The following is a 20177-nucleotide window of genomic DNA, read 5'->3' as shown; positions in this document are numbered from 1 at the left end:
TAGGATGGTATTATCAAGTAATGGAATGTTGTTTAGCTGGTTGGAAGTGGTTGTACCTATCAAAGGGTAGTAGAAGCACGGTGACCTCACTCTCTAACTTTCCTACTTCCTATATGTCCTTGTTTCCACTTCTTATGAGTTGCCAACAAACTTGAGAAACTATAATAAGATTATTAAATGGGAGGAACATAAGCTCCATCTTATGAATGGTCCAATGCATGTTCATTGATTGCAGACAGAGGGTTAGGGGGTGACAATCTAAATTCTTTTTAACCAAACTCTCTTGTAGAAATCGTTGCGTTGTTTTGTCAATGAAAGAGAGAACATATAGTGGGTGTTGATAAATATGAAGTATGGAAGCTTGCGAGGTGGTTAGTGTTCAAACAAGGTAAAATGGTCTTTTGGGGTTGATGTCTAGAAGAATATTAGAGGGGTTGCGGGGTTTGATGCACTTCATTAGATTTACAATGGACGACGTGTCCCATATAAGCTTTTAGTATGATGTGTGGTGTGTAGATTGATCCTTTAAAAATGCATTCAGATAGTTAATGATAATTACTCGCGATAAGGAAACACGAGGCATATCATTGGCATATGGTGCACAGCTCTAGTGAATGGAGTTGATCTTTTGTTAGGGTCCAGGAAAGGCTAATGTTGGGAGGTGGACCTCTTTTAAGTGAAGTCATAGTGTGTGGGACTTAATAGTGAAGAAAGGTTTGTTTTTAAGTAAAGTCATTCCTAACTGTTTCACGCGTTATAGAAAATGCGGATTACCTTAAAAAGCTCATTTGGAAAAATAAGACATCCCTTTAGAGTTGATTTATTCTCAAGGACAACAGTGGATCACCTTCTTATGCATTGCGAGGTTGCTGTCTTCTCATGTTGTAGTCCTTTTTACCATGTTGGACAAGACAGTTTAGTACTCATCAGTGTGTATTGCGTGGGAAAATGACCCTATCGTATTATGTAGTGTCCATGAAGAGAAATAAATGATTCTAGTTTTTAAGGATTACGAGATATTCGTGTTGGAGCTTAAGGGCATTTGGATTAAGAGAGGCGATGACATGATTTTAGATGAAAAATAAATATTGACAAAAGCTAGTGTTAAAATATTATTTTTTAATATTATTATTATTTTAAAATTTAAAAAAATTAAATTATTTATTATAATTTTTATAAAAATTTAAAAAAATTATAATAATGAAATAAGACGAGACAGTTTCCGTTAGATTGTACAGTTACTCCAGTGAAACCGTGCTACTTATATTTCTATATTTTATGAATTCTTTATACTTTTTTCCTATTGCTAGTTAGATAAATCTCTCATATACTTTCTATGTACAGGAATAACATATTTTTATCTTGATAAAATTTTACATTACTTACCAAAAAAGACAAGTACACAAATCTTCAAGACCTTGGGAAATAAATATCTCATGATTTCCGAACTCATCACAATAAACTCAAATGATTACAACAGCCACATATCAAACCCCCTAATCTTATTCCCCGTGACAATCAAGCAGATCTCTTTTACTATGTCAGGCTGAAACCACCTCGGAATTTCATGACGGGAACCGGAGCATGAAGGCTGCATGCCCTACCATCGTGGCAACATATGTACAGATTGAAACAGCAGCACCGAGAAATCAAGGGTAGCCTGAGTAGATACCTTCCATGCGATTCTTAGAGCCAGAGATCAATGGGAGTGCGGGACAGACTTTGTAGAGTTTGAGTCCCCTTTTCCATTGAACTTAGATTTATCCTTGATGGCCTTCTGGTTGCTGGGTGCCCCTTTGACAACAGTTCTATTTGAATTCCTGGCCGATTGAGCACCAGCACCTGCCCCTACTCAAACCAATAAAAGGAACAATAAATAAATAAACAACAGAAAAAGTGCTGGTTCTGTCACCAACCTCGATGAATTCACAAGGCATTGCAGCATTATGTGGAAATGTCATTTGAGAGTACAAGAGCTAAATGATCACCAGTTAAGATTTAAAACCAGCACTTGCCTTTCAAGAAAAATGAATGGCATCTTTAACTTTGATTATTCATCTCACAGAAAGAAAGTAAAACATGCCTAAGAAACATTTTGCATCATGCAATTCTTCCCAAAAAGTTAGCTTCAACCAAATGTGTTCATGTATGGGACAAAGGAAACCTTATATTAACATGTGCATTGGGAGGAAAAATACACCGATTCTCTCTCTCTCTCTCTCTCTCTCTCTCCAGCAAGTAAGAATGGCCAGAACTCAAATTCCAATTAATGGAACAAGGCCTTATTCCATCTAGGCTACAGTTCTTTCCGACGATACATCAGGATTTAAAGAGAGAGAGAGAGAGAACTCACCACTGTTGGGTAGAGACAATCGCTTCTTTGCCTGTTTATCTGGTTGTGCGGATCTCTCTTTTGGATTGCTGTGGGATCTCAAACCAATTCCAGGCCTTGACTTAGCTTCTTCAACTGGATCATCCATCTGTGCCTTGGGCTTTGGCTTGGAAGGTAGTGTATCGGATGCCTCTTGCATGCCTGCTGACTTGCTGGATGAAGAACCAAAGCCATCAGAATGGGAGGGCCCCATTTTCTGACTTGAAAGGTTTGGATGAAGATTTGAGGCAATTGGTTTTTTTCCAGCAGATTTTAAGTGGGATGTGATTCCATCGTTACCCTCAGCTGATCCATTTTCATGTACCATCACCCCATCTCTGAGATTAATGTCAAGAAAACGATTCTCCCAAGGACGGACAGCCATCCATCTTTCCAACCAGTCCCAACCCCAGCTGCTTTTATCTGGTTCAAACCCAGAGGGAACAGCCAACTGCCTTGATCCAGCCTGCCACTGCAGGAATAGAAAAATGGATTTTATAAGAATGATTATTGGTCACTCAAGAAGACCCAAAAATAGATGTGGGGTGATGTATCATGTCTCAGTGTATCAAACATCCCAGTCAAGCGTCCCTAATTTATACAAGAAAGGTGTGATTTATAAAAAGTTTATTGATACATATGTCCTAAACCTTATGCTTTTCTATAAATCTAAAATCCTATTCTAAACGAGAGAGGTAAATTCTCTCCCAGACGAGTGCTCAAGAAGCATCAGAAATGTCCTCTCTAAAATAAAAATCAATTTAATTCCGATATAAATGCGTAAGGTGACATATCCAGGAAAGCTCGTTTTCTGACAAATTGGTACCCTTCTGCTTATGAGGAGACCTACAACACCTGCTAGCAGCAGGACACAAATTCCTGAGGAAGATTGAATGTTACATAAGAAAAATGAGAGGGAGGGATAGCAGCAAGCTTAGCAAACAAGAGCTCTCCTTTTTTCATTATCTCTCTTTTGTCAGGGATGAAAGAGAGAGCTCACAGAAACGCTGCACATCTTTGACTGTTCCATGGTTATAAACTATTAAATAAAATTTTCCATTTCCGTCCATGGTCTTGGGTGTCAAACATGTGCAGCGTTTCATCCCATCCCAACAACACAAAGGAAATGTTATAGAAGTCCGGAACAATATACACAGAAGTGACAATCAACATCGGGAGTTTATGGTTAGGGATACCATGTGGAAAAAACCACAATAACATTTAGGGAAACATTATACACCTCAGACAAGGCTTCGACTATAATGGGCGTAACTAGAAATTTTGGTTAAATTCAAACAATCAATAGAAAGAAAAGGTTTATGATATCCCAGATCAAAATCCTAAGAAACAACCAGAGTCAGTGAAAACATTACATGCAAAGTTCAGATAAGCATGCCCTCACATGCAAGTTCATCCTGTCTTCTTGTAAAACAAAACTTCATCCTGTCTTCTCCTTTTTAGGTTCCAATTTATGGAAGTTCAAATTAAGCCTTTTAACTAGAAGTTGCAGCTTTGATCCAATAAGAATGTGACAATCTTTTACCTGATGAGCCAGAGCATACGCCATAGCTCTCTCACGCTTAGCAGCAGCCTCCTGCCTCTTTAACAATTTGGATTGAATATCTTCAACTGATCCCACGCTATCACACCATCCTTCCTGCAACACAGTCAGAAGTCTCATGCAACGGTACATAGGCTTGACAAAATAAAAGCCGTTGTAGGGAAATAAAGCAAAAGCAGATACATCATTTCAATATGTTTGTTTCAATATGGTTAGGTGACACAAATTGTCTTCAAATGGCATATACATGTTTGTATTCCTCATGTGCATGGCAATATGTTTGTATTAACACGACCGTATTGCTTAGAGCCCTAATTAAGGAGGGGAAACTAAGCTAGTGGCACCCAACCAAGGCTTGTAAAGCAATAGAGCTTGAACATCAGCTGGAGTTTGGATGGCTCAAAAGGTTATTCATCCATTTCAGAAGCAGCTAAGAACAATTAATGGCCCTATAATTAGGCAGGAAGGTTTAAACCCTATGGGTTGGCTCAAGTGATAAGGGCCTTGGTCTTTGGGGTATGCCCCACCTCAGGTTTAAGGTTTGAATTCTTGAGTGCAAATAATTTTTTAAGGGCCACGTCCCATTGGTGAAACACAAATGATTTACCTAATTAATGTGATGCAGGTGTGTTACATGGATCTAGGGTTTAATCAGATGAAAGACAGGAAGGTGACACTCATCCTATTACAACTAGAATTCATGGTACTCCAACTCAATCACCATCATGCTTTACAACTTTTTCAACAAAAGACTCCCTACTCTAGGGAAGTTGACTCATATACAACAATAATCTACATTGTCAAGTAATATGATATTCATGACTGGGAAGTTGGTGATATTCAGAATTTTTCAGCTTGTTGTACACCACCAAATAAGGAATCAAGAAGTGGACAAGATATTATGGAGCTCCTCTAAAAAAGGAAAGTTCTCTGTATGCTCGTTTTTTAAGACGATCATCAATCTAGATAACAACCCACTTCCCTTTGAGGAACATTTGGAGTAAGGCACTTCTAATACGTTTGTTGTATGGACTGCATCGTTACGGCAGATCTTGACCATGGACAAAATTACGAAAACACCTGGTCATTGTGATTGATGGGTGTTATATGTGCAGGAATAGTAGGGAAACTGTGGATCACTTGTTACTTCATTGTGAGGTTGCCAGGGCCCTATGGGATGACTTCTTTGGCAAAGTTGGGATAGCATGGGCCAGGCCTGGGAGGGTGGTCAATCTTCTTTCTAGTTGGAGAAACCTTTATTGTATCCTGCAAATTGTAGGAATATGGAAGATGGTCCCCATATGCCTTTTGTGGTAAATCTGGAGGTAAGGAAACGACTGGAACTTTAAAGATAATGTTTGCTGGAGAAACTCAAAAGCTTCTTTTTCAACATATTATTTCTCTTGGCAATAGTTTTAGATTTAGTGGGCTCACATTTCATGATTTCCTTGTATCTATTTCTTCTTCCTAGCGAGGTATTTATCTTGTACACATCTTGGGTACTCGTGATATGCTTATTGACATCAATAAAACTTTTACTTATATAAAAAAATGATATTCATGGCTGGCCAGAAAACTTTCCTCAATACTTTTTTTCCATTTGTCGAAAATAAATATTCAAGCCAAACAATTCATCAACCCAAAAAAAAGTCTTAAGTCATAGATCAAACCATTTGACACTGAGGCAAAACCAGAAGGTCCTGGATATGAACCTCACAACCTTTGTTACTGACACGTAGATAAATCCCCATCACCACAGCCAAAAAAGAAAAAGAAAAACATGCCATAAAAAATACCAATCCAAAAAATAATTGTTGTATCTAACTGAAACTGTCGGAAGTTGCTTACTTCTATTTCTTTGACATGAGCCTCATTTGCAAGTTGTTGTTGAAGTTTCTGTTTTGCTGTTTGACTTTCCAATGCCAGACGAACACGCCTGGCTCGGACACGAGCCTGAACTCTCACCAAAGCTTGCATACAGCGAAGAGTTATTGCAGCTTGTTTTCTCACAGCATGGCCCCTGACAAGGGCTTGAAGTCTTACCAATCCTTTCAAAGCTCGTAAAGCTCTCCTAGCCTGAAATATATCAGGAAAACTTTTCAATCAGATCACAATTATTAGGCTGAAAGTGCTTCCAAGAGATGTACAAGGAAAAATATCAATTTAACAGGCTAAATGGAAATCCATGACGCATATGTTCCCCAAGAAATACAAACTGAAATGCATAAACAAGATGTGGCATGGGCATAGCATAAAGTTTCTGATGGATGTTCTCAATCGATTATGGGTGTCAATTTTTTGTTTTCTAGTAGGGCTAAAAACATCACTTTAGCCAACCAAAGCAGATATAGTATCAATTTCTACAAGAAAAGAAACCAACTCCGAATGGTTAAAATTTGGTATTCCTTTTTTAACTAAGCAAAATAATTTTATTAATTCGCGAAAAGATGCTATCCTATCATTCCATACACCTGTCACAATCCTCAAAAATTAGATCATTACTCCCTCCAAATGCACCACACAAGGCAGATCAGGGTCGTTTCCATAAATTTTCACTATGTTGGAAGCCAAACTGACCTTTCCCAACACCTTAAAAGATCCAAAGGCATTACTCAATCCAACATCTTTCCATAAGGCACTGGCTACATCACAATGTTGTAGTCCAAGTGTCCACAATTTGTTTACCACAGAAACTTTACTCTCCAGTACTTGAACCATAATTCATTAATTTATTGAGTTACATATTCTAACATAGAGTTTGACACTATGTCACTAGAAATTTACAGATTCATTCTCTAGCTCAATGGCCTGTGTACAATTTCTTCCCGAAACTTAGATAGTTTTATATCTGTGAGTGTTTTGCAACATTATCAGGGTTAAGCATCTTATAAGCATCAACTTAGCAGAGAGGTTTCCATACAAATATTTAATTTCTCCTTTCATTAGCTTCTGCATCCTTTTTTTTTTTTCGGTGGGTGTTAACTTGTGCACCCACAATTCATAACGACAGGTTACCTCAAACACTAAACATATCTCTTGCTTCTCTCTCTCCCAGTAAAAGCTAAAAACAAAACACAAAAGAGTGAGAAAAGAAAAGAAACCCTTAATGCACCATTTGGTCGCAGAAATTGATCTCACAGGAGAAAATTCTGACTTTTACAACTGTAGCCACAATTCTGTTTCAAGTTCTTATTTCGTTTTATGTCTTCTAGTCTATCGGACAGATGATACGTGCATGCAAATCATCAAATAATTATTCCTATTGCATCAAATCATAACGGCAGTCCTCATTCCAGATAGAAAAAGAATTGATCCACTAGACAAGGAAGAAATTGTCAGATTTCCAACAGTTGTTTACCACTCATTATTATTATTATTATTACTATTATTATTCACTATTTCAAATAGAAAATGATAAAGCCATATTAATTGATGGGGCAGTACCCTATGGATAGATTATCCCAATTATTGTTGTTATTCACAACAATGGACCCTGTAATTAATAGTGTGAAAAAATAAACATGTAAACAATTTAAGGTTCATATTTCTCCAAGACTAGTTAACCTACCCCATGTCTCTATATACTTGCAAGCAGCCATGTAAAGGTATACTATAAGACAGTTACAAATGAACCCACGAAAATTGCAATAGAAGGACAACCAGAGAAGGGATCCTAGATTTTGAATACAAGAATTCGTATGGCAATACCAGAAATCCACGAAAAGCAGTCTGGATGCGTGTTGCAGCCCCCTCTCTCTCAATTTTCTGATTAAGAGCTGCATCCTGTACTTGAGGTGAACCCAAATTGGAGCCAGCAGCATCAGGATTTGATTGAACATTGAAATCTCCAACTGGTGGAGCAACTTCATTACCGTACTCGTATTGAAGATTATCTGCATCAATCTCAATGGAATGCTTTCTCTGGTGCCTAAACTTTCTAGTGGCTGATCTCTGTTATGAGTAAAGAACAAAATTTGATATGATTAATAAAATACCATTTTACTATGCTCGTTATGCTTTGAGATTTCCAAGTTGCTTATGCACCAACTGAAGAAATGTCTTGAGGATTAAGAATGCACGATGTAAGAATAGCAAAATTCCAATAGCAAAATGCCACTGAAAAACTCCTATACCTATTAAAAATGATATGCGCTTGACCACTAGATCTGGGGCTGACCAAGTAATACCAAATCAAATTAATACAATGAATTTCAAATATTCGGAGTCAACCACAGAATTAAGGATTTTCTCCAAACCACTTAATGTGACATATGCATAGCCCCTAAAACTACTACAGAATTTGCAATCACCCACCCAAACTTTCAATTTTGGCAATCATCAATCCAAAATACAAAAACAAAATGCAATATATCCCATTTTCCTTTTAAAAAATCAAAACTACCCCTAAAATATTTTTAAAAGACAGTAAACCCCATTACATTAAAAAATTTTAAAAACGAAAGAAAAGTAACCCACAGCAGCGCCGCTGGCTGCCAAACTGCCATGGCTCTATTTTTTCCTTTTCTTAGTACTTTTTTTTTTTTAATTTTCATATTTTTAATTTTTAATTTTTAATTGAGGGTACTTGTGTCAGATTTTCTAGGCAAGGGGTACATAGTAATTTTTGGTAGTTGAGGTGCTGATTGTCAAACTTGATAGTTTGGAGGTGACTGCAAATGGTGTGGTAGTCTGAGAGGGTCAAGTGTATTTTCCCACCTGATACAAATTCCACTACATGTTTTCCTGACCAATTTGGTTTGCTAACTTCATGTAGAATGCAAATAGTAAAAGAATAAGTAATACAAAAGGATTACTTGGGAATGGGCTATAAATGTTGTTTTCAACAAAATTTCAGGCTTTATTTTGTGAAGATTGAAATAAAAGATTTCATTCAAGCTCTGGGCAATTATGAATCATGTGAGTAACCGAAACACATGAGCTCATTTCCCAAAACAATTAAAATAAGCACCATGGAATTCGTCTAACATTTATGGACAAGATAAAGCAACTCTAGCAAATTTTAAGAAAGAACAAATGTAGAGAAAAAGTGGATTCAAATCTAGAGTATTTATCTGACTTTGAATCAGTGTAGAATTTTCTGCCATAAATAAGACATTAATTTTGAATTTTTTGGTCAAACAGCTCCTGTAGTTTGCCTAAATTGAGATTTGCTACGGGACCAAGATCTGGCAACCAATGTGGTGGCCAGATGAGATCCGTGGTCAGATCTTGGCCATGGTGGTCCCTTTACCACATGGAGGATTGGTCAGGGGTAGACCTCCCTGCCCCGCCCCTTTTTTAAGATAAAAATTCATTTTTTTAATCTTTTTATAATTCAAAATTATACTTCCATTTTTTTTTTTTTTTGTTTTCATTTCATTTCAAATTAAAATTTTCCATGTGAAGTCTTACAAACTGCGACAATTTTCAGCTTCTATGGATGGACCTAACACAAAGTTAGACGTAGCAGATGGGTTATTTCTGAAAAAAACAACATTGCAATTAGCAAATCTCAATTTAGACAACACATGCAACTTCAGCAACAAAGCTCATCACATGTAATAACCACATTTCAACAAGAATAACTGAATAATGAGGAAATTTAAAAATTCAAGAATTCAAGAAAGGTTAAGAAACAGCCCACATTTTCGCCCTTCTCTGAAGACTCTGACTTTTCTGATTTCTTCAAACCAACCAATGCTTTAATCCATTTTCCTGAGACACCCATGGTGTCAGTTTCTTTAGTTCAGCCAAATACAGATCTGCACAAAGAAATTCTTAGCCACAGCAGTAAACAGTTGAGTGCAGTATATAATTAACCTCACTGAAAATGAAGAAAACCAGAAAAAGAAAAAGAAAACTTAGGACAGCCAGTTGACATGTTACCAGCATCCTACTCATTTGATGAAAAATGAAATTGAGATAAGATCTTCTGTCCGAATCTCCCCATACGTACTAAAATAAATTTGATATGAGATAGAGCTTAATTTATCCATACAAGTGTAGGGAACCTTTGTGTTTATCATAAGGCAACCGGACTTTAGACTTAGTAATTAAGCCCACCAGCCTGAGCCATTCTTCCACACCTGGGTGTGATTTCCGAAATTCAGAAATTAAATAGCATGGAAATCAAGACCATAAAATCAAAAACAACCAAGTTGCATCAGTAAGACAACCCATTTAAATGCTACAAAGTTTGAACAGCATTACGGCAAAAGAAAGGTCAACTTAGAGTGAATGCAGCAGGTTACCATCTTCTAAAGAAAAGAAACGAAATCTCCAAGAAAAATAACTTCTTTTCAATTTAAGCAGCATGCCTACCATTGATACAGTTGAGCTTACTACATTGGAAGTACTTTAATCGACTGTATGCTTTTGAGCTATTAATTAGCTCAATGATGGGGAACGATCCCTATATATATATATATATATAATTTTACTAGGGGTACTAAATGGTTGTTTATGAAAATATAAAGTGGCTTGGGTAGACTCCAGAATCTAATATATAATCTAGCCGGTTGCCACCTCTCGAAGCTTAATTGTCTTCATGCCAGACTTGGCATAGATTGCACGTTAGAGTGCTCAATGTAGATGTTGGAAAGTTTACATATGAGTTGTTGACTAATTTCGACAGAGGAAAAGCAGAAGAAGTGAGAAATTGATATACAAGATGGGCTCATATCCAAAAGCTTAAACTATTAGTTGAAAACCAGATTTTGTAAATATAAACACCAAAACAAGCTTACACACGATCAATTTGAGATTACTCTCAACACATCCTTTCATGTGCAAGGTCAACCAGAAGGTATTGGACAAAGGCATGTTATTTAACAAGTATCATAAGAGTTATGAATTGCACCTAATCTTTTCAATTCTAAAAGTCAAACTTTGAACAATGTTTCTCCTCTCACCAGGTTTATAATTCACTGCACAGTTGGATAGCATATCGTAAATTTTGTTCTTCCGTACACATAACCTCAACTCTGTCTTTAATAGGCTAATTACATTGTCTTTAATAATGTTCATTTCCAAAGCTAATTACAATGTTATCCTTCATATTTGCATAACCTCAGACTAAAGGCAAATGAGAAGTGCTACAGCTACAATCCCACAAAATAAACCCACAAACTAACGACAGCAACAAAGAAACAAAGAATGCAAGTCGAAGCAACAAAAAAGAATGCATGGAAAACAACAGCCCAACCATCACCATGTTAAGACATTAATGATATGGCAAAGCATTGAAGTAAAACCTAAAACTTGCAAAGCTGCAAAGACACCAAGTTTTGACCAACCTCTTTATTTATACCCCAAATCAGAATCGTTTGCACCTTTGAAGCAGTCACTTCAAGTAATATGTTTGTGGCATGATCACCAACCCCTCCAAGTTCCCAATAACCTCCTCATTTCTTATCCCCTAAAAAAGAAATTTAAATAATTTAAATAAAATGGAAACCTCATTGAACTGACTGGTGACTGGGGAAGCATAGACCTGCATGCAATTTAGACATCGAAGAGGAAAACGAAAGCATCCCAAACAAAAATCTTCAACCGAGTTCAATTAAGAAGGTGCATTCGTCAAAACAAACCCAGAATTTATGAAAAACAAAACCCCGTTACAGTAACTCGTCCTGCTACTTAAAAGGATGCAGATCCTGTAACTAATTGAAGTTGAGAACTTACAGTGCAAACTATTAAAGAAGGCTGAAAAGGCCGAATTTTACCAGAAAATTTTGACAACAAAAAACTGAGGACCTTAAATAAGCTAAAATGCAGCAGAGATGGGATGAGATGAAAAAAAAAAAAAACGAAGTGGTAATATAATATGGTAACTTAGATCCGCAGATCGGGAGCTTAAGAAGCTCAATTCACCTGAAGTAGAGAGAGAGAAGGATAGAGGTGGGTGAGAAAAGTGAAAAGCGGGAGTAAGAAATAGCAACGTAGATCAACAGATCGGGAAGCTTAAGAAGCTTAATTAACCTGAAGTTGGAGAGAGAGAGAGAGGTCAGAAGCTGGAGGTATGCAGCTTCTCACAGTCAAAACTGGTAAAAACAGGGAAGTAGCTTCTGTAAAATCCGACCAAACTCCCAACTTACGAGGATCGGATTTCGATTCCAACCATAACTTTTCCTCACATTCTCTCTTTAGAGTCTATAAATGATGTGGTTTCTGTCTTCTGATGAACAGACGATAGAACACAGCAGAAATAGATAGGACCGGTGTTAGCTAAAGTACGCCGGGGAGAGAGGGGAGGTGGGGGAGGTGGTTTTTGGAACATAGAGGGAAGGACCACGTCGTATTAAGGGATGGTTGTGGCCCGCGGGGTCAGTCGGTCTATAGGGTCGGAAACCGTGGGGCCACGTTTGCTTTATGCTTGGGCGCACGCTAGCATTGACTCCCTCCGTTTTAATTCAAAACGACAAAGGATAAAAATAAAAAATAAAGGAACAGCAGGAAGAAAGTTAAGAAGAGAGGGAATTGATTGCGGTCTGTGGTTGTCGCACTTTTCTGTCTCTTCTAGATAGAAAAACAAATCTTTTTTAAAATAAAAGTAATTAATTAATAGAAAAGGGTGGCGTGATACCTTATATTTTAAAATTTTATTGTTATAAAATTCTAACGTAGACCTCGTTTAGATTGCAAGATACTTCCTATCAAAGAAAAAAATAAATAAAGAGAGATTGCAATATACTATGCTTTTTATGTCTCATTTATTTTTAGAACAATGCTACAAATGGAGATTATATTATAAGTTTAATTAATTTTATCTTTAAATTTTTTCAAAATTAGAATAACATCCTTATCAAAATGGTACTTTTTTTTATTTAATGAAAGCCTTGCACATGTAGTCCCCAAATTGAAACTGCAGATAGAATTTCTTTTATTTTTATAGATGAGTTGAGATAAAATTTAAAAGTTAAATAAAATATTGTTAGAATATATTTTTTTAATATTATTTTTGTTTAAGATTTGAAAAAATCAAATTGTTATTTTATTTTGTGTAGAAATTTAGAAAAGTTATAAAGATTAAATAAAATTAGATGAGATAGGATAAGAATGATTGTGAAAACAAAAGAGGCATTAATCTCATCTTAAAATTCAAACATCAAAATTATAAAAAAAAATAATAATTTCAAATTTTTAGTTTTTTATCTAATCATTACTTAATCATTACAACTTTTCAAATTAAAAAAAATAATTTAATTTTTCAAATTCTAAAATAAAAATAATTTTAAAAAAATAATATTATAATATTATTTTAATTTTATAATATTTTTATTTAATATTTTCTTTTTTTTTTTAAATTTTTTTTATAAAATTCAAATAATTTTATTACTATTAACAAATTTCTTATTTTACCTCCAAACGAAGCCTAGTTGACAAAATGGTAAATCCATTCACGTCAAGATTCGTCATATCGGATCAGTTGACAAAACGGGGGGAGTTTGTGAACAAAATTGTTATCTTAATAACTTTTTATTTTTTGAATCATGGCGTCTCAATAATTCCAGAGTGTAAGGCTAAAATTTTGAGTTCTTTTTTTTATGAAAAAGTTAAAATAAAATAAATTATTTTAATTTTAATTTTAATTTTTACATTACATTTTTATTTAAAAATAATTCATATCGTTTTGCAAAGTAAAATAATATATTAAGATTTTATATCACGTTTTCAACTAATAATCGACTTAATTTTTATTAGAAAGTTTTAATTTAAAGAAGATTTTATCGAATCTAATTTTATAAAACGTGCTTTAAACTCTTAAAAGTAAATATAATCATTATTATTAATAAGATTTTATAAATAACCTATATATTTGAGAAAATGTAGACCTTACCTCTTCAAAAGATTATACATAAACTTTTTATGAACATTCAAAAATTAGATTTTACTATTTATAATTTTTACATTATATATTAAATTAATAATAACAAAAGAGAAGTGTATTTTTAGAAGGTAAGTACTAAAATATTTATTATGTGGGATATAATATCTATTTGATACTTTTGACGTTCTCTCATTGCATTAATTAATTTTTTTAATTGGGTATTTTTTTTTCTTTTTTAAAAAAAAAATTCTACTTGTTTATTTAGGAAATTGTCACGTCGCCTAATGGAAATTGCCTCGTTGTCTAATGGAAGAGCCGGTCATGCTTTGAATTCATAACAATTTATTATTCTTTGAATTTGATTAATCGGTATCATATTTATTTAATTTTTTAAATAAAGTGCAAAGAATTTGCACATTTTGACACTATAAATATCATTTCTCAGCCTAAAACTACAAATATATTTACTTCTTATATAATAATGCCACGCTATTAACACTTTTTATTTCTACTGGATTATCTAAATAAATTAAGGGTTGATAAGCAATGTCATATCATCACAGTAGAAGTGAGATAATAATGTATTATGTAATTTTTTTTTTTAATTTTCAATCAGATCTTTAATAATAATTCCAATTTTTTAACCATATGATACCACATATGCCTTTTCTTCTTACTCTTTTTCTCCTCTTTGCTAGTATTGATGTGGAGATTCCTCTCAAATTTAGGTATTTTTTAGTTTATGTTTGGATAGTAACTTGAGATGGGATGGATTGATATAAAAGTTAAAAATTGAACAAAATATTATTAAAATATTATTTTTTAATATTATTATTATTTTGAGATTTGAAAAAGTTAAATTGTTTATTGTATTTTATATGAAAATTCATGAAAGTTGTAATGATAGATGGGTTGAAAGTGTTTTTCAATCCAAACAGAGCCATATAAGGTCCCGTTTGGATTCAAAGATAAATTTAGATGAGTTGAGATTCTTTTAGATGAGTTGAATAAAATATTGTTAAAATATTATTTTTTTAATATTATTATTGTTTTTGACTTTGAAAAAGTTGAATTGTTTATTATATTTTATGTAAAAATTTAAGAAAATTACAATGATGAGATGAAATGAATTGAGATGAGTTTTCAATCCAAACTCTTTCTCTCAATTGTCTTAGCCTTATTTTTCAAGGAATTTGAAATTTCCACAAAATGCCATCCACTGCTATGCATACATCTTGTCATAAGCTCTTGGCGTTCAGCTTCATCTTTTCGGCCGATAGCCTTGCACTTTGCTTGGCGTATTGTTGACCACATGTGTCGTTGCTAATGTCATGGGTGTCCACTTGTTGCAACACTCCTTCTTATCCAATGACTTAATTTTTGCCAAGAACTTCCTTCACTCTCGAAGAAGTATCATCTTCATTTAACTTATGATTAGATTGTATTCTTTTCATTTAGATAAGCATCTCATATACTTCTAAAAATATTATTAAATTAACGAATGAAATTAGCAAAATACTTTATTTACTCTAAATGGATTTTATCAATTGCATGTAAAATGAGAAATATTATATTCCTTAACACTTTATTCTATCTATAATGTAGAGCTGGAGTCAACACCAAGCACTTGAATCCAAACTATTATAGAACATTTCTTATAGTAGTTCACCTTCGTTTGGGTAGTAAGGTAATCTCAAGTGATTTGTAAATAGTAATAAAAAAATAATAATAAAATAATAATAAAATATTAAATAGTAGTAAAAAATAAATAAAAAATAATAATAAAATATTGAATAATTTTGAAGTGATCTCAGTTATCCAAACACAATGATCACTATGATAGCCCAAACACAATCGATTGTGTTTGGGCTATCAGATTGCCTTTCTAAGGTGGAATTGTTTTTTATATGATAAACACTATGATCACTCTTCCTCCTCAAGATGATCAAGGCCGTCACACCCATTGCCATGACCTATTTTATTGCCAGCTACAGAAAAGCTTCATTCTAACTCATGATCTATTCTTATGATCACGTTTGAATGCATAACACTTACTGTTCGAACGTTAGTCAATTTATCGTTCAATAAAGAAACTGTTGAAAAATATTCTGAAACACTTTGTTAACTAGAGAATATATGAAATAACAATAACAAATTAGAAAGAGAGAACCAGTGTTGAGGCACGTTGTGATAGACGTTTTCCTTAGAGTATATTCCGTTGCCTCCAAATTTAAACATGCACTAGGCTTCTTGACAGTCTACTCTCAAGATACAACAACGTCGGTTCCCGTTAATCTCCTTGTCGGTGCACACAAAAGGAAATCCTCGAACTCGATATAAAATAGCCGAAGCCCAAAGAAATAAAGATAAAAGGAAGGTGAAAGTGTTTTTCTAATTTTTATAGAGAATTTGGAGTTAATGAATTTGTGGGTGAGGTTCCCTATTTATAGAGAATGAAAGGACACTTGTGAAAAGTCACAACTGGAATGAAACGACAGTTGTGAAAAGTCACAACTTATTTAAATGAAATGGTACTTGTGAAAAATCACATCATATAAATGAAATGGTACTTGTGAAAAGTCACAACTAAAATGAAGAAATACTTTTGAGAAGTCACTCAAATATTAGATAATACATTGAAAAAGTTTCTAATTCACTAAAGGACACACCATTTTGTTTGGTTGATAAGCAGTTAAGACTCTTACTTCCAAGAGACATACATTGGTTCAACTTATCATGATACATTTTCATTTAAATCTAGACAATCGAATCGATACATTGAACAATGGTAATGGTTCATATTATTTTTTACTTTACATCAAATATTTTAATCATTTATAAGTTTACATCACTAAAGGTTATATTTGGTGACGGTTTATTTGACCGTCAAATTCTAAACCGACACAAAAACTCAAATCTATTATAGTGGTAATAGCTAGTATATAGTTCTTTCTTAACACCTGCAACTATATATGCCTATAAAATTCAATTGTTTTGCATATCGAAATACTCAATGATGAATGCAAATTAATCCAGTCGTGTATCATGTGAGCCTATTGTTCTTTTAAAACCTCCGCACTACTTGTTTTTTTTTCCAAGATAATTAGGTCTAAAAGCATTTCAGTAGATTCAAATATATATAATAATGATTTTAAATATATATAATAATAATAATAATAATAATAATAATAATCTTAACACAAAGCCTCAAATGTATATAATCAACAAATTCAGAAATTACCAGGGTATAATGCGCAGATTAGCAGAATGAGATATAATGGATATCGATAATATACTGATAATAAAGCAAATTTAATTCCCTTTAATAAGTTGCAAAGAGAGGGGTGAGACTTGAGAGCTCAATTACCTCTCACAAATGAAATATGTTTAAAATTAGATTATTTCACAAAAGTGACTAAATCATTTAAAAATCAGCAGAATATGAAACATATATATTCTTTTGTCAAACAGCATAAATTATAATGTATGGAAGGAACTTACACATAGTGAAGAAATTTGATTAATAGCTGATTTGGATTCGGATATTAGATGAGATGGTTTTAAATAAAAGATTAAAATTAAAAAAATATTGTTAGAATATTATTTTTTAATATTATTATTATTTTAAGATTTGAAAAAATTGAATTAAAATTTAAAAAAATTGAATTGTTTATTATATTTTATATAAAAATTTAAAATAAATTATAATAATAAAATAAAATGCGATAAAACACATTCTAAATCCAAAAACGGGACAAATCACCCGACGAGCACAATCGCCTAGGCAGAGTGATATGACTACTCCAGGTCGCATAAACTTGGCTGGCTAACCATAAAAGATCCTCTCATGATGGCAGTTTCCTTGATGTAAAATGGCTTAGTTTGGATCTTTAACTCCTCCCAATTCATCTCAACTCATCATTATAATTTTTTTAAATTTCAACACAAAATATAATAAATAATTTAACTTTTTTAAATCTCAAAATAATAATAATATTAAAAAATAATATTTTAACAATATTTTATTATCTCAACTCAACTCAACTCAACTCACTTCAACATCCAAACACACCCCTTTCTATGATGAACTCAAAAGAGGAAGCTATCTAATCAACTTTCATGGTCTATGCAACTTTAGCACAAGGTTTTGAGCCACAAGTATAATATAATAGCTGAATAATTCTACTTATTATCTTCATACACTATACTATATCACATACTATATTTATTTTAATTTTTTTTTTGCATTTTTCTTATAACAAATATGTGGTGTATAGTTGATAACTAAAACAACTTAATTAATTTAACAAGAATAAAATAAAATAAAATAAAAAATAATTCTAAAATATGTAAAGTGTGGTGTGGGATAAGATGCTTACTAGGTATAAGTGGTTTGGTGTGCCAAATTGCGTACCAACATTCACATAGTTTTTTTTATTAAAAAAAATAAAACAAAAATTTTTGAGAGAAGAAGAAGGTCCTATATCTGACGAAAATGATTTTTGTCTTCAATTCGCACTGTTTCATTAAACAGATGCCTTACATTTAATATCGGTGCACGGTTTGGTACGCGAAATCGCTTGCCAAAAAACTTTTCCGTAGAATAATGGGTAGTATCTCTCATAATGGTTTGCTTCGCTTTAATACAATTAATATTAAAAAATAATTTTTTATTTTAATTTAAGCATGTGAATCTAACATTAATTAACCATATAAAGACTTTGAAATTAAATTTTTAGGCTCCGTTTGGATACAGAATGTCAGAAACACTCTCAACTCATCTCATCTCATCTCATCATTACAAATTTTTCAAATTTTCATACAAAATATAATAAACAATTCAACTTTTTTAAATTCTAAAACAATAATAATATTAAAAAATAATATTCTTACAATATTTTATTCAACTTATCTAAAATTATTTCATCTCATTTCATCTCATCTCACTATTCAAACTAGCCTTAATGTTAAATTGTGTTAAAGTTGTTCATTAAGTTATAACCCAGTAGTTTTGTTTATTTTATTTGAGAAGTAATTGATTACAACAATTTAATTATAAAATAATATATATTTTTAATTTAACACAATGGGTAAAAAATTTCTTATAAAAAATAAATTTATTAGATAGTTGTGTAATAGTTGTATAATAATAGTAACTTGATTTTTTTGTTATGTTCTCCATTATGATTACTTTTTCATTATCTCATTGAGATTGTGATTCCAAAACAAAGGATTATCACCATAGAATTATAATTGCACTCTATAGGATTAGTTAATTGTAAATAGAATATCCCAATTCACCAAAGTTGTAAATGTCCCCCATTCATAAAGTATACTAGGTGTCACATTATTTTTTACATCTTTCCTTAAGTCCCAAGCTAATAATTTAATCATTGTTAATTTTCTTCTTAAAGAAATAAATTCAATATCACATACTAAATACCAAACTCAAAATGACATAAATGATAATTCGGTCATTAATTTAATAAGATTAAGAGTTATTGCCATTAATGAATGTAAATAACAAGTTTAATTGAAGTAAAATTTTTTAGAATGTCTATTCATTGTGCTCCAGTGCAATACACCATGTGTATCAACATATATAAGAAGAAGTCTATGATTCCATGATTATATTAAATAGTTATTTTTAATATGTTGCAATTTTATAAGATAAAATCTCCAATTTTATTATTGGCTACTAAATAGAAGTGACAAGTCATTAGGACCAATAATTTAGATATTCTTCTATTAGTCTCACTAGATAAACCTAAATCATACTAGGACTAAATATAATTCTTCATATCAAATATATCTATAGCTATAAAAATATATATATTTATCAGTCTAAAAAAATAAATAAGTAAAATATACAAATTCAAGTATAATTCTAATATGTCCATTGAAGGAGAATATGTGCAAGGCATGGATATGAGACAGCAATAGTAAATCTAAAAGACAGAAGTGTTTCACGAAGAATATGAGTCAAGGATAGTTGCAAGAAGTCTAACAAATTTAGCTTTTTACAAAAGTTGGAAGCAGGTTTAAATTCTATTTCAGTGACTTTTTCAGTTTAGACATGGGAATGGAATATTTTAGTTCCATTACAGTTAGTGTAAAAATAATATGTTGGAATGTTATTATAAAAAATAAAAAAAACCTAATCCAATTGATTTGTAAATATGTCGGGTAGAGTCTATATTGCAATTGGAACAAAAAGTGCAAAGATTGCAAATTTGCAAGACTTGTTAAGATCGATCTAATCAAAGTAAATTAGTCGTAACTTTTGATTCCCATATTGAATCAAGATGATCTTGGTGGCATCGAAAAGTTAACTCAAATATCTACAAATTCATGTCTTACAATGATTTTTAAATTCTAAAGTTTACTGGGTCAAGCAGCTCATCAATGTCACAATT

The 20177-nt window shown here is 32.7% G+C and overlaps 1 protein-coding gene across 5 annotated transcripts; it reads right to left on the bottom strand.

Moving 5' to 3' along the window:
- Positions 1–1359: 1359 nt before the first annotated feature.
- On the bottom strand, positions 1360–12197 carry LOC121240293 (protein IQ-DOMAIN 1). 5 transcript variants are annotated; one of them, XM_041137692.1, is made up of 9 exons: positions 11913–12197; positions 11688–11804; positions 11228–11349; positions 9577–9694; positions 7641–7883; positions 5781–6008; positions 3915–4028; positions 2354–2843; positions 1360–1848 (listed from the first exon to the last, which is right to left on the bottom strand). In XM_041137692.1, exons 4-9 carry the CDS (start codon positions 9658–9660, stop codon positions 1700–1702), a joined length of 1308 nt encoding a protein of 435 aa, XP_040993626.1. In that variant the 5' UTR covers positions 9661–9694; positions 11228–11349; positions 11688–11804; positions 11913–12197; the 3' UTR covers positions 1360–1699. The 5 variants fall into 5 exon arrangements, with proteins under 5 accessions (XP_040993626.1, XP_040993627.1, XP_040993625.1 ...); XM_041137693.1 differs by having other exon boundaries at positions 11766–11804; XM_041137691.1 differs by lacking the exon at positions 11688–11804 and having other exon boundaries at positions 11805–12197.
- Positions 12198–20177: the final 7980 nt, after the last annotated feature.

Source organism: Juglans microcarpa x Juglans regia, chromosome 7S (genome assembly GCF_004785595.1).
Source record: "Juglans microcarpa x Juglans regia isolate MS1-56 chromosome 7S, Jm3101_v1.0, whole genome shotgun sequence".
In the NCBI taxonomy this organism is placed as follows: Eukaryota; Viridiplantae; Streptophyta; class Magnoliopsida; order Fagales; family Juglandaceae; genus Juglans; species Juglans microcarpa x Juglans regia.
This window is presented reverse-complemented; position numbering and strand designations above follow the sequence as displayed.

Coding starts and splice junctions, on each gene's coding strand:
- LOC121240293 (XM_041137691.1), bottom strand. CDS start 9,660: ATGGGTGTCTCAGGAAAATGGATTAAAGCATTGGTTGGTTTGAAGAAA. Junction 6,009..7,640: donor CTGCTTTTCGTGGATTTCTG/GTATTGCCATAC, acceptor GATATATTTCAG/GCTAGGAGAGCTTTACGAGC. Junction 2,844..3,914: donor CGTATGCTCTGGCTCATCAG/GTAAAAGATTGT, acceptor CTATTCCTGCAG/TGGCAGGCTGGATCAAGGCA.